The 24,209-nt window shown below is 32.4% G+C and overlaps 1 protein-coding gene across 1 annotated transcript in view; it reads right to left on the bottom strand.

Moving 5' to 3' along the window:
- Positions 1-8,416: 8,416 nt before the first annotated feature.
- LOC136030143 (pikachurin-like) overlaps positions 8,417-24,209 on the bottom strand; it is a 108,315-nt gene continuing 92,522 nt past the window's right edge. The window contains exons 12-13 of the mRNA XM_065708842.1: positions 21,300-21,403; positions 8,417-14,268 (exon numbers count right to left, since the gene is read on the bottom strand). Coding sequence (XP_065564914.1) covers positions 14,120-14,268; positions 21,300-21,403 — 253 coding nt within the window. The 3' untranslated portion in view covers positions 8,417-14,119. The remainder of the gene's footprint in view (positions 14,269-21,299; positions 21,404-24,209) is intronic.

Raw genomic sequence — 24,209 nt, 5'->3', positions numbered from 1 at the left:
CGGGCTATAAATATACTTGTTTACTTAGTCGTACAAAAAAGATTGTAGAGAAGTTTTTTAGTATTTTTTTTTTCTAAACAGAAAACAGTTCTGGCTAACATGTGCAGAATGCTTAGGTTAGGTTATATATATATATATATATATATATATATATATATATATATATATATATATATATATATATATATATATATATATATATATATATATATATATATATATATATATATATATATATATATATATATATATATATATATATATATATATATATATATATATATATATATATATATATATATATATATATATATATATATATATATATATATATATATATATATATATATATATATATATATATATATATATATATATATATATATATATATATATATATATATATATATATATATATATATATATATATATATATATATATATATATATATATATATATATATATATATATATATATATATATATATATATATATATATATATATATATATATATATATATATATATATATATATATATATATATATATATATATATATATATATATATATATATATATATATATATATATATATATATATATATATATATATATATATATATATATATATATATATATATATATATATATATATATATATATATATATATATATATATATATATATATATATATATATATATATATATATATATATATATATATATATATATATATATATATATATATATATATATATATATATATATATATAATATATATATATATATATTATATATATATATATATATATATATATATATATATATATATATATATATATATATATATATATATATATATATATATATATATATATATATATATATATATATATATATATATATATATATATATATATATATATATATATAATATATATATATATATATATATATATATATATATATATATATATATATATATATATATATATATATATATATATATATATATATATATATATATATATATATATATATATATATATATATATATATATATATATATATATATATATATATATATATATATATATATATATATATATATATATATATATATATATATATATATATATATATATATATATATATATATATATATATATATATATATATATATATATATATATATATATATATATATATATATATATATATATATATATATATATATATATATATATATATATATATATATATATATATATATATATATATATATATATATATATATATATATATATATATATATATATATATATGTATTCCATAACCTACATGGAATACAAACAGAAGCCCAGCATAAACAATATCGCTATCTCCATCGATAAAAAAGAGAGAGGATCCCTGGTGCTCACCTTTTTCGAAGCATCTAAGCAAAATGCTTAGTCGTTTTGAGTTTCCCTGGATGTGTGATGTCTATTTTTCCAGTCGTTAAAATATTAGGAAATTTTCGTGTTGATTTTTAACATAATTTTCTCCACGTCGTAAGATTTTGAAAACAAACTCACTTCTCCACAAATAGATGGCTGTTAATAGCTTTAAATAACATAAAATCTTTTCCAGTTTTTTTTTTTCGCTCTTTGAAATTTACATCTTGTAACATATCACCTTTTGAATTGACGCAACGGGCTAAGAAGATATATTTAGCAAAATTCCTTAATTTTCTAATTGGTCTTTGATTAAAAAATTGCCAAATGCTAACAAAGTTAGAACTACTATTATTTAATTTTAGGTTTGTTTGTTTTTGACCTGTATTATTTGGAAACTTCTCAAAAGTAGTTATAAAGAGATGGATACATAGAGTTAGTAGTAGTAGTGCAATAATGTATTGTAAATTAATCAGTACGGCACCAAAAGGTCACTTGTGAGGGCATGCTGTGAAAACAATGATAACAAAACTAAAAAAGAACTATAAATAACAATGAATTTATATAACAAAGTCTAGTTTTAAATTATGTTCAGGGTCATGAATTAGAGGGATGATGCCATGTACCCAATTTAAAAAAGTCTGCAAGGGTATTTACAAAACTATTAAAAATATTATGTAAAATATATAAAGAAAGGTAAAAACAAAATTACGATGTACAACTCGCGAAGGCTCGTGGATTTGATCATGACATTTAGCGCAAAATCGATGCAATTGCTTATAGACAAACATGACTATTCTCATGGTATATACAATTATTCGTGATTCTATAATAATCATTCGTAAATTACTTAAAATTAATCAAAAGTAAAACAATAAAGCATTAATAATATTGATTTTTTCCTGTGTAAAAGCGAAAGGAATTCACACAAGGAAAGTACGTTAAGATAGAAAAATAAAAGAGCTACCAACAATCCGGAAACATTAAGAGTTTTTTTCACATGTATTATGCTATGCTTAAGACCCAAACTTAAGGAATAAGCCTTTTATAAGGCTCATTTACATAATTACTATTGATCTGTGGCTTATTTATTTGGTAATGAGGTCAATTGATTTATAGATGGTTTCAAGATGAAAACAGTCTTAGTGAAGAAGACAGCAGTATTTAGGTAGCCTTGGCATCACTAATAGATTTTCATGCAATCCCAAAAAAGTCAGGACTCAAATAATTTTTCCCAAGCATAAGCCTTATTTTTAGAGTGCTACTAAATATTCTAAAATCAAAAAAGTTCTAATTTTGAATCTGGTGCCGAGCTTCCTTGGCCGATTCTTTTTTTTCTCTTTTCGTTTCTAATCCACAGGGTTATAAAAAATCAATAGAGGCGTGGAAAATGAACTGATGCAAGCCTAATTTTTAAGTAGAGGAGGAGAGTTATCAGAAGATAATCAAACTTTTGATTTAAGAAACCAGGTTTTGACGTAGCTCAAATTTCAAATTCAAAATTGGCTGTTGTGTTGATTAAAAATATAAAGTAGCTATATGTTATTTAGAAATTGGTATTTATTTTATTTAAACTGATTTTTATAATATTTCCTCTTTCTTTTCTTTATCTATTGTCTTTTTTTCTCTCTCTTTTTCTTTTAAAAAAACCTGAAATTATTTTCATCACAATTAACTTAAATGTTGTTAATAGTTTTGTGCTAATATTAATTATTTAATAAACTTGACAAAGATCAAAGAGTGTATTTAAAAATTGTGTAATGATGTAGGAGAGCAAAATTAAAGCTTGAACTTTTTTCACAGGAAGACTCTTACTCGGCAGGGGGGGGGGGGAGAAAATCATATAATTGTTTGTATAGCTGAATAATATGGCCTATTTTGTGAGGTAAATAACCTTCTATTAGGATTAATAATGCCAGATACTCCTTGTGCCAGATGTGTTCGAATATCTATAGTATCAGTTATTGCCGATTTCTATGAAACTTCTGCAAAACAAGTAAAATTTTATAAATCACCGCTTTTTAGGGAAAAAAAATCCACTATAGGACTTTCGGGTGCAGTATTACTTATTTCTGGGAAATATGTTGGATATATACCTTTGTCTTTGTCATGACGATGCGTTAATTTCAGCTTACTAGCATTGCTGTTATAGATTCATCTTATTATTCTTAACACCATATTTCTTTTTTGTATAGTAACTTGTTTGTTGATATTCCTCTTTCTTTTCTTTAGTAACAACTATTTTTTTTTACTGTCTGATATTTGATTTATTCTTGTGCTCTAATTTGTTTGTCAATAAAAAGCTGAATTGTTGACAAAGCTTCAGAGATTAGGTACTTTACAATGTTGTATTTTTATTATAATATTTGGATTAATACATTATTTCTTTTCCCGTTTTTATTGAAGTACTGATTTGTAATCAATAGGAGATTAAATGTCAAGCATTATTTGAGGAATTAGTAGGAAATTCAATATTTTTGCCCTGATAATTGCCTATCTCCCCAACCTCCTATGAAGTAAAAGTGGATTATTCTACAAGTAATAGGCGTGAATTTTTGATTAATATTTGATTGACGTTTTAAAAATATTCATTATTCAACTATCATTAAAGAGCCATCTATCATTAGTGCACTAAGTAAAGCCAAAATAACCGGAAGCAAAACCTGCAATACACAAATAGATTCGTTCTTTGGTCGTACATTTAAAAGAAGATGAAGTGTGGTGTAAGACGTATTTTTCTCTAAATTAGCCCTTTTAACAAGAAAGGCAGTGGATTTCTGTTTTTAAGGTATTGCTTATGATGTCCACTGTTACTGCTACTACTACTAACAACTTATTGCAGCACCAAGCAGCCTGAGGCCAACATAGTTACAACGCTTCTGTTCCATCCCACTCTATCTAAAGCCTCCCTCTTTACATTCTCTCCTCAGAAGTTCTAATTTCCCTTAAATCCTTCCTTATGACCTTTCCATCCAGTCCGGGTCAACTTGCTTTTTGTTTGGCCTTAGATGGCTGGCCAAAAAGGACGATCTTTGGTAATCTGTCACCTTTCATCTGGAGAACGTGACCTAGCCATCTCACCCTTTCTCCCGTTATAGCCCCAAAAAGCGGGATAAAATCATATTTTTAATACAGCTTATTGTTTGAAATACAGTCAGTCAGTTGGGTATTCAAAACAAATCCGTAGGCAATTCCTTGGGGAAACGTCTTATAAACCCTCCTCCGTTTTTTTGAGCGCTCATATTTTAAGAACTGTATTCGACCAATATCGTTACTGTAGCTTCTAATATTCTAATCTGGATTCGCAGATTTATCTTCCTATTTTTCAAACTTTTTTCAACTGTGCAAAAACACCCTTGGCTTTGGCTCTTCTACTTTTAGTGTCTTCACTACGTCCAACATCTTTACTAACGATTCCTACTTAGGTAAGTGAAGCTATCCACTTGATCGATTTTCTTGTTGTCAAACATCACTTCTTCACCTTCATTTATTCCCAGACTATGTGACCTGATCCTCTTGATTAATTTTCAACCCTATTCTTGCGCTCTGAGCTCTCAAAACATTCAAAAAATCATTCATGTTGCTAAAATTTTCGACTAGGATGCTCACATCATTTGCATAATCTAAGTTTAGGAAAATTTTACTTTTCCATTTGGTTCCATAGTCTTCCGTAGCCTTTACAGTGTTTTTTTAGACAAAGTTCTTCAAAATGAGAATAGAACTCGACCCTTCCTAACTCCAGATTCAATACGAAACCAGTTACTAACTTCACTTCCTGCCTTAACCTCAACAATGTTATTCTAATACGTAGCATCAATCGCTTTAATGTATTTATCTGGTATACCATACAAGGGTATGACATTCGTTAGAGCTCTTCTATTGGCTGATTCAAGCGCTTGCTCATTATCTACACAGCTAATGACCTTCTCGATTATAATCTAAGAGTAAAAATTTGTCGACACATCCTCTCCCCTTTCTAAAACAACGCTATTCTTTTCTTAAAACTTTATCTGCAGCTATCTCTAAGTCTAAAAAGTATCATTTTACTAAGTAATTTGTTTTCTACAGAAAACAAGCTAATGCCTCTATAATTACTGCACGCTCCTTTATTACCTTTCTTGCAGAAGGGTTTAATTAAAGTTTTTTTTCTGAAATCGCTTGGTAGGCTACTTCCCCTCTTTCAAAAATCATATTCGTTGCATTCAGTAATTTATCTCTGACTTCATGACCACCGTATTTAAAAAACTCATTTAACACACTATGTAACCTTATTGTTTTTTTTATCTTCTTAGCACTGTCACTAATTCTTCTTTAGAGAACAAATCTTCCTTCACATCCAAAGTGTCACAAAGTTTTTCATTCTTTATTAAATTTTTTCCTGTAACTATCACGGTTTAGCGTATTCTCAAAATTCTCTTCCCATTGCTTTTTAACTCTTTCCTTATCACTAATTGTGGCCCGTTCCTATCTTTAACAAGGACAAGTCCAGATTGACCATTCCCTTTCAATTTTATTAACATGCCTGTACAATATTTTATTATAATGCCGCCTGGCTGCATTTTCCAGATCTTCAACAATTGTGTCCATGGCATCCACTTCCCACCTAACCTGAATTCATATTTTGATGCTTTCTCCACTTTCTTTACATTCCTCTTATTTTCACATGATCTATCACTAAAATAATTCTTGTACAAGCACCTCTTCATCTCTGTTACGCATAAAGCATTTTAACTAAGATTTCTAGGTGTATTTCTAACTTTCTTCCCTAAGACACCATCAGCGACTTAACACACTATTTTGCTAAAAAAAATTTCATCCATATTCTGCACTATAAAATTTAAACTGTACAGTTTGGTATTCAACTGTTCCTGCAAAATTTCTCTCGAATTCTCATCCTGGAGTCTACCAACGTCATAGCTTCAAGGAAGATAGTTGGCCCCTTTCTAAATTTCAGCTTTAGATTAACACTAGGCACTAAGATGGCGATCTTTACTTTTAATATCAATAACAGCCCTCCTATTTACCCTAGTATCTAGTATCGATCCTGTCAGTCATCGGTTTACAATAACCTAATCAATAAGGTTAGTTGTCTTACCATCATGTGAATACCTTGTTAACATAGGGGCCATTTTATGACCAAATACTGTATTTGTTATAACTTGATTGTTATACCTATAGAATTGCAGCAATCTGTAACTATCACTGTTTTCTTTTCCTACGCCGATTTTATGTAGACTAGGCCACCATCAATTTCAATTTCTACCAACTATTTGTTCCTGTAGCTGTAAGTGAAATTTGCCTGAGTCACTACTCAGTCGGTTCTACAGGGGTATTTTCTAATATGACTGATATCCGAAATTTTTGTTCGAACTCTATGTCTTGTTATTATTTTGTTAATCCATCAGTTTTCTCCCTACAGCTAAGAATTAATAATAAGCTCTATTAAGCTCTGTTACCTACACTTTAGCAAATTTTAGATAAATGAATTTGGATGAATCCAGTTATAGACACCGAATCCTGCATTAGCTAAATCTTGGCGTTAAATTCTAACCATGATTGCCGTAGCTGCCGTAGCCTTGTAAATTACTGACCCCATCCCATAATAAGCGAAAATTTAGAAAGGTTTTTAAAAAACTGTTACTATGAATTATATGATTATACAACTTTTCATAAAAATATGCTTTCCATGAAAACACTAGCGCTGGGATATCAGTACGGCTGCATCTCTTGAGGTGACTTTGCCTTAACCACTTTTAGCCCTTTTTAACATTTGACAGCTTAAATTGTCAATATTATTCATTGCGTGTTTACACTGCAACAGGCCAGCAGTTATTGGCTGCTCAAAACAGTAGCGATTTCTTTGTGTGGATGCTTTTCAACTCACTGAATAGCCTCTTGACCACGACATTGCCGAATAGAAGCATTATCTCGAAACTGCTATAACGTTTGTCGCAAGCAGCATTCCCAAGGCTTATATCCTCAGTATTCTTTTGCTGACACATTGTCATGATTAAGATATTCTCAGAGGTTGAGCATGAAGTGGCCTCATCAGCCTGCATCATTTTTGGTTTTATCTTACCAAAGCTGCTGATTTTGTCGAGACAAGTTGATAGGGTTCTAAAGCACAGCTTTCTGGGAAATTTTAGTCCTATAATTTTTGCGAATTCGAAAATGCGGTCTTCAAAATTGATGACCGCATGAATTAGCTTCCATTTGGGTGATTACTGAACCGCACAAGATTGAAAATGAAACCCTTCTTTGAGACTCGAACATCCTAAATGTCTCTGTTACAAGTACACGTATGAGAAAAATCTTTAAGCACGTCAACTGTTCATGGAAAATATAATAGCCCTTTTCAAGGCTGTCTCGCATACAGTACGGAAATTCCACAGAAATGGACAAATTGTTTCAAATAGAAAAACTTCCAGATGACACTTACTAAACATCACACAAAAAAGTGAGATAAATCGCCATATTGGCCAACTGTAGATTTTACACTATTCAGAACTTGGATATTATAAACTCTTCTGCCCATAGATTTAAAAAGTCAGACATTTGCGCTCAGGAAGCCGACTTATCATTAATTCTTACAAGAGTTTTTATTTCAACTAATTTCATTCAAAATGGCAGAAACCTACGCATACAGCCTCTTATACGTTAGTCTTTTCTACATGGCTCTTTTTTGGGAAATGCGTAGATATGGCTGGTACCTGGTCCTAGATGTGTAATTAGGGTTTTGCTAAGGTGAAGTTTATTCATAAACTTACAAATTCCGGGTTTGTTGCTAATTCGCTTTTTTGATAAAAATCGACTTTTTTATAATTAAAACTCAGAGACCCAAATTCGTTATCTTTCTTTGGTTATAATAGTGGATCAAAGGTTTTTATTAACCATCGTTCTTGACGAGATTAATAACTAATGTGTACAATAATTATACAAGTTTCTCAACACATCCATTGAAACAGAGTCGTAAATGATAAATTACGTGGAAATTGCAGTTTATTTGTTTAAAGCATATACAGTATACTGTTTTGTTGACACACACATAAAGATAGGCGTATATGTAAATATAAGTGAACTAGGCACGTGCTATAAGGGTCACTTTTGTGACAAACAACACTATCGCTATATCGATAGTTGTACTCGATATGTATAACAGAACATTTTATTTAAAATACACACATGCATAAGTGTTACCAACTTGGTGTTAAATACACTCACTAAGCTGATGTAATTTTTAAACAAAGAACGACTTCTTTACAGATTGTAGCTTCAGCCTTAATACGTTATAATTGATAGCCAATTAGCCAAATTATATATTATAAGGACTGACATGTACGTTTGTAGAAAACAAATTTTAATTTTCTTGTTCAGCTTTTCCTCTGCCACAGCGTCCAAATTAAAGTTTCTTCTTTTTCCTTTCAAGTTTTAGGTTCATTTTGTTTCACGATAGCGATTTGTAATTTAGCTCATGCTTGCTTTTTCTCATTAGTAGGCTGTGGATAGGACACGTGAGCAGTGGCGCCAATCGGGGATAGGGGGAAGCGTTTGCCTCCGTATAATTTGGAAAATACTTCTTTTTGGTATCTTCAGTGAAAAGTAGACTTTCTTGCATTTATACAGGGAATTTGAAAAACTCAAAATTGCCCCATCCCCAGATTTTGAAAAATATGTTGGGCCTACCCCCAACATTTTCATGAACTGACCACTAGACATGAGTTGATCCTTCCTCTTCTGTTCCAGCAGGATATGCACGAGACGGAAAAGCGGAAGCATGGCAAATATGAAACACAATTTTAACAACAGATGAATCTCTATGTACGTTGCCTGAAGGGACTAATTAAGAACCAAAACAAGAAACTAGTCAGAAAAACAGAAAACGGCAGTTTAGAACTACTAAATACATCTGATCAAGATCAAACTAGTTGATCATTAGTAAAATTAAGGTCAAGGTAAAAATTTCAATGCAGTAAGATGCATATGAGTCTGTTCCTTAATATTATATATATAAAAAATAGCGATTCCATGGCAGTTTTAAGTGTAGTTCTGCGTAATTTTGTTAAGTAAAAATAGCTCGCTGATTGAAAAGATTTTAAAGAGAGAAATATGGAAAAAAGATCTCAGAATTTACGCAATAGGTCTTACGGAAAGTATTGAGAGTACTATTCTAATACGTAGTACAATCTATTTTTCAGTTTTTTTTTTTTACATTGTGTCTAAACATCTTCAGAAACTGGATAATCAGTTTTTGGACCTTGAACTGGCAACAGTGACATCAAGAACTTGTTTCGGATTTTTACAATAAGCTATTTTTGGTTAAATAAGAAATAAATGTAAGTAAAATATCATTACTTATTTCAATCTTCCTTGCTGAATAAGATATGCTTACTTGATCCTTGGTGGGGTTAAAATTATGATCAACGATTTATTGTAATAAGGTGCCTATTGCTTGATATATAAAAACAAACCTCTAGCGTTTCATTTAATAATAGCGAAATTTAATTAGCTATTATTAGAATTTCCACTGATAAGAGTGCTAGATGACAATTTTATTTTAATTTGTTATAAAGTGTACCTTTTTCTCTTCATACCGTATATTATTCTTTTCCGCTGTACCCTCATATTATATATGATCTTTTGGGATTGAGGTTACAATATCAAGAAACTAGGGCGTATCTTAAGTTCTTAAGTTATAAATATCATATTTCGAAATCCTTTTTCACGCTTCAAATTAAAATCTATGTTGTAGAATAACCTAGCATTTTATTTGCTCAATCTTGTAGAACTTCATCCACATAAACAGATTTAATGGCTAGTTGGTATTAACTTTAGAAATTTATTTTTGGACAGGCCCGCTTAAGAAATTTATTTACGTGTGCAGTAGGCTATAAAAGGAAGTTTCTAAAGGCACACAACTTAAATAAAGCATTAGAAAAATAAAAATAAGACTGTTTTTGTTGATTTTCACTATAATCGAATCTTTGGTACCCAGGTCGGTGCAAAATCTGGTAGCAATTTTCAAATTTTGGGGCCAAAAGGCATCTAAAGCTGGAATAGGAGCTTGTTAATTCCAGTACCCTAGAGAATATCATAAGCTGAATTTCAGTTAGACCATCGTTGAATTAAGTTTTGAGGGGAGGGGCAAAATTCACATTTTTCTTGTTTAGAATGATCATGGATACTTAGTAGCACGTTTATGACTGTTAGAGGGGAGGGGTAGGAGGGAGTATTAATAAGCAAATAGTTGTTCCCTGTTTTCTTCGATCTATATTATTGACTAATGTTTTCGCAACGAAAGGGTTCTTGCTAGTAATGATCCCGTTGGGGCCGCGGATGAACTATAATGTTATTTATATTACGTAATTCTATTTCTGAAGACTGAGGTTAGGAATTGACATACCTTAGATAACTTTTAATCTTATGGTTACCAAAATTACCAAGTTGCTGCCCCGACTTTAGATTCATGCCCAAGCCGGGTGTCGAGGCAACAAATTTAGTTTGATTGATTTTTGTTGTTTAGGAAAAAGATTTTTGATCCACGAAACTTAATACAAAACAGGATAAAAAGCGATCATTTCTTCCTTTCTTTCTGATTTTTATACCTAGCAATGTTGGTCAAATCGATAAAAAAAGAAAATGTTTTGTCAAAAAATGTCTTCTCCGATCTTTGAAGTACTTCTCAAAAACAGAAATCTGTTTTTTTTTTCAATTAATAAATTCAAATAAAGAAGAAATGCTGTTTTTTTAGCCTACTGTACATCAGATTTGTGTTTCAAAAGTTTTCTTTTGAAGTCCTATTTCTTCATTCTTCAAACCAAATTAAAACAAAAGAATCATTTATCCTACATCTAAGACAGTTATCCACATAAACAGACTTAATGAATGGTCGCGGCTTGTTCTGCAAGTTCTTGTTGAATACGCTTGCTCAAGAAATGTGCTGTATACATGAAATTGCCAACATTTTTAGATTTCAACATTATTAGATTTCAACATTTTTTTTTTACTTTGATCGTGTCTATTTGTTAAACACAAAAACATCAGCTTTTTGGAAAGGCCCTGGAAAAACATTGTCCTTTTTTCCTCGTACAAGTGTAGAAACCCGCACCGAACACTATTTGAAAAGAATATTTAACTGAACAGAATATTTGAAATAATATACTATTGTACTTATGTCTTATAGCCGCCACAATCAAGAAGTGAAGTTAGTTTAATCTTAATAAAATATACCTAAATATTATGAAACCATCATACTTCATTGACGAATTATAAAAACTACATCAGAGAATTATGGAAATTAGGTTTTCCAGAACGCATTATATTAAATGGTATTTAAATAGTTTATAACCTAACCCAAATACCAACTCTACATAAAAAATATTTAATTAAAATATACCTACAATGTAGTTTATGTCTCAGACGCTAAGCTGATTATCACCGAGTACACACTAAAATACATAAAAAAACCGGCTCTACTCACACCAAGGTGGTGGGTATAAGACATAAGTACCAACACAACTTTTGATTAATGAAAACCGATCATTCAAATTTTCTGAAGTATATTGCCGCCAGTAGTCAAAACTCAAGGTTTCCAATAATACCTTCCCCAAAAATGACTACAAAGAAGCTTGTTAAATTCTGCTAAAGTAAAACTTGGTTGAATCTTGGACAATTTCGGTAAAATTTCACACATACAGTCCTCTTACATTACTAGAGTTTGAAAATGATGGCTCTGCCTTAAACAGTTGAGTCTGTTAAACTCAAAATGAAGATATTTTTTAAATAATAAAAAGATTATTATTTAATCTTTTAATTAAAACATAATGCCTGCTACAAATTTCCAACTGAAACACAAGTCCTAGAAAATCAAATAAAACTTCATACGGCAGTGAAAACTCCAGATATGGTGATACCTCATATATACAAACATATAGATTGCTAAAAAAAAAACACAAACTACATAGTTTATTCACAATTACTGTACTTATCTTGTCAGTTCATAAAGCAAATCCTTGGGATTAATCGTCAGCTGGTAAATGATATCTGAAGCAAATTACGGTAAATCATTCAGATATTTATTGCAAATTTGTCTATATGTGTATGGGAAACCGATAAAACTCGAATCTCTTGCGGACTTAACGTAGAAGGACAGGGAAAACAATACAAAAACAGCAGCGTCTGGCGACTTCAATAAAAAGGTGAAAATTTTACAAGAGCATTGGGTAGCATTGATTATTAATCTATATTTCTGCATAGCTAGAGCTTAAATTTCCTTATAAGTAATATTAACCAAATTAATTTGTTTTCAAAAACTGTTTTAACTCAAAATTTAGTCTGCATAAAGTAGATCTAAATGGGCTTAGGAAGATCTTGGCAGACTAAATGATATAGCTGACTTTAAGCTGGCTATAGTGGAAGAATTTGGGGTTTTTCACCATCCCTTACATTTCAAGGTCCCTGAAAATACAGATCTACAGCGGTTTAAGGTAATTAACCACTTCAATATCTTATATGCCTAGAAACTTTGATTTAAGACTTACTCCAAAACCATTAAGATCTTGCGTAAAACTACAAATCAGGGGCTTTTCAATATCTTATAGTGTAATTAAGAAGGAAATGGATATGGAGCCAATAACTTCAACGGAAGCCGTTTTCCAGTTCAAAAACCATCATACTGCAATGCATACTAAACTCAAAATGGATTCAGATCAGAGGCTCCCTTAAACATAGAGGCATATTGAAACAAATTTAAGAGATATTTGAGAATGGATTGTCTTATTCTGTTAGTTTTATTTAAAAAAAAACTGACCCCTCTCCACTTTATTTTACAACATATATTTAAAAGAATTATTCTGAAACGAGACTGGGGCGTTCGACTTGTGGAAAAATACGAATCATGAGTCTGAAGGATTTAGCGCACATCGTATTTCTTTTTCAACTGTTCTAGTCTTATTTATATTGACTATTCACATTACAATTACTTATTTCATTTTTTGCACTTGTTAAAGGTTACATTTGTCTTTTTTATCCCCTAATCCGAAAAAGAAATCAGAATAAGAAGAGAAGAACAATTTGAACAAATATTTACCATACATAGTAGTTCTTACGTTTTCAAAGTTAGCTATTTCTTTTTTCTACAAAACTGGTTCGTTTTTCTTTTTGCCAGCTTAAAAGTAACTCTAACTCGAAGGATGTTGTAAAATCTCCTGATGACACATTTTCAATCATCCCAGTAAGCATATTTCTTGTATTTTGACAATAACAAGCCCTTTGTGCTTCTTCCGATTTTAGACTCAAACAATTTGATACGATTAAAAAATAATATGAAAATCAGAACGCCAAGCAGACATCTAAGATAAAACATTCTTGTTCTAACTTCCTTATGATCTGACAATGTCCATGTAGCCTATTACGGAAAAGCAAAATCACTTTAAATTCATAAATACATACTGACACAACATTTGTATTCACATAGCAGCTATTTCAATTAGTTGTACTCAATAGGACCTTAATGCCAACCTAGTAGTCAATACTGGTACTTGTTTCTAATTTTAGGGTAATTTCTCAGAATACTAGTGTTTGTGTTTACTACTAGATTGGGGCTGGATCATATTGAAATAGAGCTAATTCGTCGTTGGGAACTGCAGAGAACTATCTAGTTTGATTTCAATTTCCATCCGTGTATATCTAACTGCACTGCTCGATGTTGACTCCTGTAGATGCTTGTAAAGTAATATTGACAGGATAATCGTTCGAAATTGTTAAGTCCTTTATACACCCAATAAAACCATGGTGAAGTCTACCACTGGTTGCATGGTAAATGTCACTGTGACCGCCTGAAAACAGAACAGGTTAGGACATTTTCATGTAGAACCCTTCGGTACTACCATCTACTGCTTTAGCAATAAAGTGTTATTCATGTTAGAATTACATTCAAATGGCTGATGGTGGCGTTAATTTGGGGATTGGGATTGTGTATATTTTGTCCCCTCCTACTAGATTTTTAAGAACTCCTTTCTTCAGTATTTTAGTTGAAAAACACTTTTTTCATTACATTCATTGAAAAATTGAAAAAAAGCAAAACCCTTCCCCCCAAAAGATCCTGAAAACACATTTTATCCCCAGGCCCCTAATTTTCTTGAACTGACATCACTCTTCGTCACAGCTTCCTCCTCACATAGTTTCTTAGTTAATGAGACTGAGCTAATTAAAACTACACAGTTTTCCACTGGCTATATCGCAGCAAATCACTCCCTAAATTACTACACACTAAATTACATATGCAGAACAAAAGTGTTTTTTTCTATACATAATTCAGAAACCGCCCACCAAAAGCATTTATCCTACACAATCATTAGTCTGATAAAGAAATATGTTCTTCATAAGGCGTAAGGATTATTTAAACGGCATATTGTTTATAATATGCTATAACAAGGAGGTGAAACCAAATTAAGAGACTATGCAATTATAAAGCCTTCTTCCTAGAAGAGTGGTACCCTTTGAGGTAAATAGAGCAGTAAAACTAAAATAGCTTAGCACTCATGATGAAGTGTTGACCTGAGGTAGCTGCTTACTGTAATGACTTATGTACAGGAATCGTAGTATTATGATGTTAATTGTGTTGCGAGAGCAACACTTTGGTTTTGTCCCGTTTTTTTTTGTTTTTGTTTTTTTTCCTATGCCGCCGATCTCAGGTTATTCCTGGAAACTGGGAAGAGTCTAGCCTGTGCGGTTTTTACGGAAAGTCTGGACCTCAGGCCGGATTGATGAATATGACATTACATTTTGGAAAGCTCTGCAGAACCCTTGCCTGGGGCCAAAAAGGATGGTTTTTGCTTGTCCTCGAGCCAGAGCCTATGGTGTGCGAAGTGAAGTGGAGTTATATAGCCTATGTCAGAGAGGAGTATCTGAAGTTGTGCAGCCAAGCTTTCGTTTCATCAAACCATGTTTCTGCTTTCGAGTGGAAAGCTCCGTTCTAGCAGGCAAGCAGGCAGGCACCAGTTTCAAATTGAAGGTGGACTAAAATCTATAAGTGTTAAATATATGCGGTAGTTCCCCAGCCCCACAGCCAATATATCTTCTTTGAGTGATAAATAGAAAAATTTACAGAAACAAAAAAGTGCGATTTTCCCACGGGTCCGAAAGTACTGCCATCTATTGTTTCTAGCCATTTCTGTTCGTGATTTCAGCTGACTTTACCATTCTTTTTTTTCTACTTGGGATTGCAATAGAGAAATGGTATCAGATATACCTCTTAAACTTTAAAAGTTCTCTCATTGCTAAAGAAATTAGAGCTTATCCTTTGCTCCCTGCTAAGTGGTGGTGTTAGAAAGTTGGCCTCCGGCAAAAAAGTCAACTTTTGAACTAAGACAGATAGAATTTTTTTTTCAATGACAATCGATAGACCTTGATGAGCTGATCAAAGTATATGTCATGCATTTTTTGTTACAAAAATTCCTTCATGACATACACCAGTTTGAAAGTTTCAATGGGTTGACAACTTCAGTGGTAAGGTACACACTTGAACCAAAAATAGGCCGATACCAATTGTGAAATATGTAGGGGACTTCCAAGCAACAGTCGATTATTAGCTTATAATCATCTTTGGCAATGAGGGGTTTGCAACTTTTGCTGATTGGTGTACCTATTATCTGTTTCTGGTGTAATTGATGGTAAGAACAACTTGGTTCCCGATTGTAAGACATGTAGGGGAGTTGTAAGTAATAATCGGCTGTTAGGCTACAATGACTTCAGCGACAAGGGGTTTGGAACTTTTGCTAGTTGGTGTACCCATTATTTGTTTCCGGTGAACTTGGATGTATATCCCGGGAGAGGGACTTGTAAGTAAGAATCGGTTGCTAGAGGAGGCTCACGAGGGGCTACAAATTTTTGAAATAGGATCGCTTATTATTGGATGGCGAGTCATTACAGGAAATTTATGGGTCCCTGATGGTATTTTGATCCTGGAAAGTTACAGATAGCTTTATAATACCAACTAGATTACATAAGATAATGTTCCAAGTTTCCATCCGTCACGATGTCTACGATTGAAAAGGATAAAGTTCAACCGGCTGCAAAGTGACATTTAGGGGCCTAGTAAGTAATAATCGGCTGTTAGTGTGGACCTCGGGCCGGATTGATGAATATGACATTATATTTTGGAAAGCTCCGTACGACTCTTGCCTGGGGCCAAAAAGGATGGTTTTTGCTTGTCCTCGAGCCAGAGCCTATGGTGTGCAAAGGATAAAGTTCAACTGGCTGCAAAGTCAATTTAGTCCCTTCTTCCAATATTTTTTTTTTTTTCAACCCTGAGGAATAGCCTTTGATCATCTGATTACTGATTGTGTTATTCTTTGTCTCTCACGGAAGAGGGACTTGTAAGCAAGAATGGGTTGCTAGAGGAGGTTCATGAGGGGCTACAAATTTGTGCAAATTGGTGCACATCTATGGTATTTGATCCTGAAAAGTTACGGATAGCTTTATAATACCAACTAGATTATATAAGATAATGTTCCAAGTTTCCATCCGTCACGATGTCTACGATTGAAAAGGATAAAGTTCAACTGGCTGCAAACTCAATTTAGTCCCTTTTTCCGATATTCTTTTGCTGTTGTTTTTTCAACGCTGAAGAATTTGATCATGTGATTACTGATTGTGTTCTTCTTTGAATATGCCGTTTTGAAAGCTTTGATAGTTTTGACAACTTCAGCATTTAACCGATAGCGAAGAAACAAAACCAAAGTGTTGCTCTCGCAACACTTTAATCGGCAAAGCCGGACAAAGGTTGCCGCAACACTTCACGTTGCCCAGGCAACGTAGGTCTAATTTTGTTCCTGACGCATCCATAAAAGGCCACCTCGAATCACAGTTTAATGATGTGTGGAACTTTTAGTTAGGAATAAAATAATCAATATTTTTATATCCATGTAATATTTGGGATCGTTCAAAATTCTTTTAAACTATGGGGACAGTGGTTGCATAGTATGGTGCATTCCTGACTGTTGCAATCGTTGTGTACTGTAGTGTTGGGCTCAGGCATTTTTTCTCATTCTTAAATCTTCATCAGAGATATCCTAAGTGTACCCCAAAATTGTGGAAGGATAGATCTTCCTTGAATAGCCAAACTCGCTTTGATAACTCTAACACACCAGAGAAACTGATTGCTCAGGGACCTTCAAGTAACAAAATCATCATGTAATTGAAAAAAAAGGATTAAAAGCCCAAAATCAGTGTTACAGTGCCCCTAATAGGCTAAACGCCAAGGCTATCAGCAACCAAAGGAAAACGTTGGCTGATCAGTCCCACATCGATGATTAAGTTGATAAAAGGGATTTAAGAGCTGCAACTTGGAATGTACGTTACAGTTTTGTAAAAGTATTTCAACACAGGTATTGTGCCAAGCCCTCCGCCTGATCAATTCTTTATGATGGAACTAACAAAGACTTTTTGAATCTACGCAGAGTACGAGATTTTTTGTGTCTGTTCGCAGTGTCAGTGACGCCATAAACAAAGCCAAAAGAAAATGCTCAAAGGGAGATGATAATATATATGATTTGTATTTAGTGAATGGGAATCCAATGTTATTTGATTCCCTAACTTTATTCTACCAACTGATTACTTCATGCAATCTACTGCATGACTCATTTTGCTTTGATATTATGAATCATGATATTTGATATTATGAATCATGAGGATGAATCTCAATGTTATTTCATGTAAGCCGACCACTGTTGCATTGGCTCTACGTAAAATGCTTGAGTAATTAGTTATGGATGAGATAGACCGAGTGTGTTGTATGCCCAACAACTAGTCTCGTGTTTGGTTCGCAAGTCCACGTAGTTTTCGTAGCTGATATCAAAAATTTAAAGTGAAGATTAAGGTGAGTCTGCTGAGTTAGATGGCTATTTCCTCTAATATTATCCCGGTTTTTTTCAACCGTTAAAAAAATATATTGAAGGCACATAGGTTTTAAGGAGGCAGAGCTAGAGTGCTGTCTCCTTAAAGTGTAGTTGAAAATCAGTAAGTGGTTAAACCTAGTTTTCTGTATCTTAGCCTGGATTTGTGAGTTAAACTTAATTCGTTTTTTTTCTCGCTTGAAAAGCAGTTTGCAGCGGTTAAAAAAAAAATCAAATGAAAAAAGATGGCCTCTCTTTTAATCAGGTCAAAACTCGTTTTATTACTTTTAATCGGAACGGGAGGGATACTGCTCCGAATCAAAACTCAGTGACAATGATATAAAACTGAAAAAGTTTACAGTATGCTTGCATCTTCGGGGATTTCTTAGAGCTGACAGAATCGAACCCAATTGTTTTCGGAAGTGGTAACACATTATGTGTTGGCACTTTTGCCGTTTGGGACTCTTCTCTCAGATGAAACAAACAGACGCAGCACTCTCACATCTACTGATTTTGCAAATTTCTACATAACTCAGTGATTAGTAACCGTTACAAACACCCCCGATCCTAAGGCGATTGTGCAGGAAATTGCCAAGAAGCTCGGTGAAAGATTAATGGGAAATGGACACCACAAGCCTTCTTTATAATCAGTGTTGTAATTGCTTTGCTCGTTTAGGCTATATTTGCGCGTCTCTCATTTGTTTATTTTGCATTGATTTTAGTTTTGCTCCTTTAGTTTTGATTTGTCTGGTATAGCCTTCTGACTTGTATTTATGTCTACAGTTAATAAACCTTAGTATTTTTCAATGGAATCTAAGATTAAACAATTGTCTGAACAGACAAAATCCCTTCAAGCTCATTCCTGATGGCTGTCATTTATGAAGTGGGCTGTTATTTTGGAGGTCTGGAAGCCCAAGCCACTGCGAAATTGAGATTTTACCCACCATCTTCCGTGAAAAAAAACTCTTACGACTGTTCCTTTGCAAACTAGGGAGTCCTCTTTTAGAATGAGAGCCTCCTTCATTGAAATAGAAAAAGAAGAAGAAAACAGTCGTACACTTTTTTTTTTTTTTTTTTTTTTTTTTTTTTTTTTTTTTTTTTTTAGCGAATAGGCCGAAGGGGAGCAAGCATTTTCCAAAATGTTTATTGCTATCTTTTTAGCTTTAATTGATTTTTGCTTGTAAATAAAACCCATCTTGTGAAACAAAGAAGAAAAAAATAATAAATAAAAAATCAAATCAAATAGCTGAGAAAAACGAGGGTAGTGTGTGATAAAATAAGAAGCGAAAACGAGCGAAAATTTCGACAAGGGCCTCCACCAGGTCGTTCTAAGTGCTAAGTGCTAAGAAAAAAAGTCTTACCTTTTGAAGTAAACCACGCGAGGAGCAAAAACACATTTGTCTCTTGCTTAGTTTACTTCAAAAGGTTGGATTGTGTTGTCGTTGTTTTTTTTGCGTTTTTATTATTTCTTGGAACTGAGGATGACTTGACGGTGTCCCTTGTCAAAATATCTGCTTATTTTCGTTTCATACTGTTCCACTGGCTAACACCAGCCTCCCCTCGTGTTTTCGGCTATTTGATTTATTTTTCATTTATTATTTTTCTTCTTTGTTTCATACCTCATGTATAGCCAGGGTGGTCTTAGAATGTATTTATAAAATATCCATGGCTCCGTTCAGGCATGTTAATTAGAAGGAAGGTCGAGTCAAATATTTTCTGTCATTCCATTCATAATTTCCACCATAAAGAACCCGCTGTTGGCGTTATAAAGTTAACCTCTCTTCGCCACAAATAAATTTTACGTAAACCCTTGTATCTGCTAGTTAGACTAAATAAAGGTGGTTTATATGGTTATTTTGAGACTCCTTGTCTATTTTAACTGCATATGAAACTCAGTAGTAATAAAACCAATGCTCTGCGTTTACAACTAAGATGCGGGAAATTTTGCCGATCATGTAGAAATTCTTATTTAGTTTATGCCTGGATTATAATGCACAAGTCTGGTTTAATTTTTCGAATCAAGCCTAGGTTTAAATATTCATTAGCACATAATGAATAATTTCCCACTTATTTTCCTAATTCAAACCCAGGTCATCCAGCCAGAAAATTAAATTCTTTGCGCTTTCTTTTTCAAACCTGGGGCTGACAGGAGGACAAAAGTTTAGTTAAATCTTTTGCCTCTTCTCTTAAATACACGACCATAGGACGAATTATTAGAGCTTCGTCAATTTTGCTTCATGCGATTTTGAACTTATATAATGCGTTTGAATCCTTCCAGGACATCACAGATGGGTTTGAAGACATGTTATTCGTCTGGATTTTGGCTAGATCTTATTGTTGCAATCGATCTTCGGAGATTCCTACTTGGAAAATAATTGGGTTGGTTTAAGTTGTTGATAAAAAGTATTTATTATTAAGATCGTGCATGTAAAAACATGTGGTCCAAGGTGTCTTGTCATTGATCAGGTAATAGGATGCTAACCATAAGTTTATCACACCTGTCTTTCTGCTAATAAGAAAGTGGGCGGGATTGGTTTTGTTTATATTTTTGCCAACTTCTTGCTTCTTCATTTCAGGAAGAAACAAGTTTTTGAACGAAAAAAGAATAAAAAGAAGGAAAGGATGAAAATGAAGGAAATGAAGGAACAGGAAGAAGGAAATGCATCAGCACATCAGTTCCCTGGTAACTCGAGCTAAATTTTTTTCACTGAAAAAGTAATTTGAAGTATAATAACGGTAAATTGGACCCTTTGATTTTATTTACCCCGTAAAAAACGTGAATTAAAGTTGATATAGCCTATTTTTCGAATCATCCCCCCCCCCTGTGATGGTATGCAATATAATATCTTTTACCTTTTTTTAAGATCATGTTTAAAAATTGGTAAATTTGGGACAGAAATAAGAACTTATGAGGTTCTAATTCTGGAAGTTTATGGGGTCGTAATTCTAAGTATATCCACAAGGAAGAGTACCTAGATACAATCCTGTATTCACATCTAGTCTCTTGAGTTTTCCTTCAGAATATCCAGTATTTGTTGGGCCATCATCAACAATAAGCCATCCTTGCTGGTTTGTCCTGAAACAAAGATATATCTAAACAATCCAGAATTTACCTTGTGTTCGGTGAATACATTTATAGTTATTTTAATTGTTTCTCCGGGCTCAAGGTTGCATTGCGTTGAGACGTATGCTAAATATGTAAGTTGATTTGTTTTTGGTCAAAATTATTTGAGGTAGATCAAGAATAAATAACCAATGTGAAGCAAACTTTAAGACGAAATAAGCGGATAAATAGACAGTAATTACAAATAATACCATTGCGTCTTTTTCCTAAACAATAAAAAGAGGTTTAATGCAAAAGTGAGAGAGAGAGAAAGAAAGAGAGAGAGAGAGAGAGAGAGCTGGTAAATAAAAAGAAAGAGAGATGGGAACCTGCGTATTGTATTCACGGTCAAAATATTTAAAAAAGACAGCCTTTTCACCTCCAGTTGCATTCAATATATAAAAAATTCCTAGTACCTGGAAAAGTTGAACTTAGCTAAGACAAAAATTAAAAACATGGACGGCCATGACATGAAAATATGTTCTTGAATAATTACAAAATGCATTATGACCACCCCAAACTTTAGTTTTTAATATTGAAAAATCCAACTTTCAGGGTAAGCAGAAAAAAATACATTTTTTTACTTTTTAATGTATCTAGAGATAAAAGCCCTTAACTTTGTATTAAAATTTATATTAAAGTTTTAGTGTTTATTAAGGCTTTTTGTACAGATAACTAATCTTTCTGTATTTTATCGTTTTCATCCATGCTCATTTATAAAACCACAAAGTAAGACCACGGCAGGCTCTCCGCCAAAAAGTCAATAGCTACAGCTACATGTGTATTTTAATAAACCCGTATATAAGTATATAAGTAAGGTTGAATTAACTTATCTGAAAGAAAAAAAAATTGTGCTCATGAAATGTTTCGCTTGGAAAGAAAACCACGAGAGAGATTTTGTATGATTTATCATTCTTCCAACTTAATACAGGTGAATGTGACTCAATAGACGAGGTTGTCGTGGACCCCCCCCCAAAAAAAAATATTCTTATTGTTGAAATTCTTATTTCTACATATATCCACTCATTATTGGACTAAGTAACCATGACCTGCGAAGATTCCTTCTCGTGATTCCTTCTCGAGGAATCACGACAACAATAACCTTGTTATTCAAACAGAATTAGAAATCAAAGATAGAATAAAGTATATATATGTATATTATTATGACTAATGAGCAGTTACTTAGATTTCCTTTCTTGCAGAAAATTCGTGGATTTGGATTTTTTTTTCTTTTCTTTTTTTTTCTTCCTTTAGTTATGACGTAGTTGCCAAAAAGTTTGAACTGAGAAAATGACAATTTTTATTGATGAGCGGTGCAAATTTTCGGCTAAGTTTTGCAAGAAAACTTCAGAGTGAACCTAACTTATTATTAGCATTATTCAAATTCTCTTCATTATTGAAATATATCATTATTTAATTTCTTTACTACCGTTATTTCAATTATATCTAATCATTTATTAATTTCGCAGTAATGACCGAAAAAAGTATGACTTTGAAACAAAAAGGTAAGCTTCTGGGGCCAAGCAGCCATTAGTAGTTTTTTCTTTTTTTTAAATCTTTGTATGAATAGAATGCTTGATTGATGACTGAACAGTCTCCATTTTGAAATTTCATAAAAAAGGACTGATACAGGAATTTTTTGAACATGAATGTTTTTGATTTGCTGGTTCATCCTTAACTTAAAACAGTATTCTTGCATGGATACTAAGTTTTGTCACAGTAAAGCCGATTTGGCTTCGATTTAAATCTGCCATTAACGGACTTAAATTGTCTCCCTTGGGTTGAACAAAAACATGTCCACATAACACACTTCTAAATTTTGTATATTTCTATTATTGCTACTGCTGATAATACTACTACTACTACTACTACTGACAACTCATCAAAGCACCAAGCTCCCTGAGGCCAATACAGCTCCGCATGGTCGTGCCATCTAAGCATCGAAAATGTCAAAACTCTGTTTTCCCTATCAACTATTTTCCCTATCAGCCAAAATTCTTCCTGTGAAAAAACAATGTAATTACAAAGGAATATTGTCGTTATTCTCCCCATCCCACAAATCTGTCCAAATATAACGGTCAAATACTATTACGCACTCCGCCCTCCCCATTCAGTGGGGGCAGATTTTGCCCTAGGCTATACACAATAAGTCTAAAGGAAACACTATAATAGCTAAATTCTTACTTTATAGTATGCAGATAGTTTCTATTAACCAGATTTCCATGACTCCTTCTAATCCACTTTTTTGATTTTTTTTTTCAACTGACATATCTTTCCTGTTACTCTCATCTTTCAAAATGACGTGTGATGTGATTCTACAGAGCGAGTAATAGAAAAGTTACCCGTCTCACGGAGAAAATATTTCTTGCAGCAATGAATGACGATGGATAAGTGTATCATTTTGAGCTGTATCTGGCCCCTTTTTTTTGGGGGGGGGGGTGGAACAAATCCGATTGTAACGACTGTTATATTTGGAAAGAATGTTGAATAGGAGATAGAACTGTACTATTCTTTTATTATTATAGTACTTCCATCAAAGGAGGAATCTTAGCAACAATTACTCAACACAGCTATAAATCATTCAGTACAAATGAAACTCGATATATTTTAAATATGAAATAAGAAAAAGTCAATTAGACTGAGATAGTAAAAATTAATCTAAAAAAAGCGAAATGTCGACCGTAGAAAAGTGATCTTAGAATGATTTATACAATTTTCAAAACTTTATTTTGTGGTAAATTGTTATTTTTATTTTTAGCGAAATTGAATAAAGTCGCAC

Source organism: Artemia franciscana, chromosome 8, assembly GCF_032884065.1.
Source record: "Artemia franciscana chromosome 8, ASM3288406v1, whole genome shotgun sequence".
Classification (NCBI taxonomy): Eukaryota; Metazoa; Arthropoda; class Branchiopoda; order Anostraca; family Artemiidae; genus Artemia; species Artemia franciscana.
This window is presented reverse-complemented; position numbering and strand designations above follow the sequence as displayed.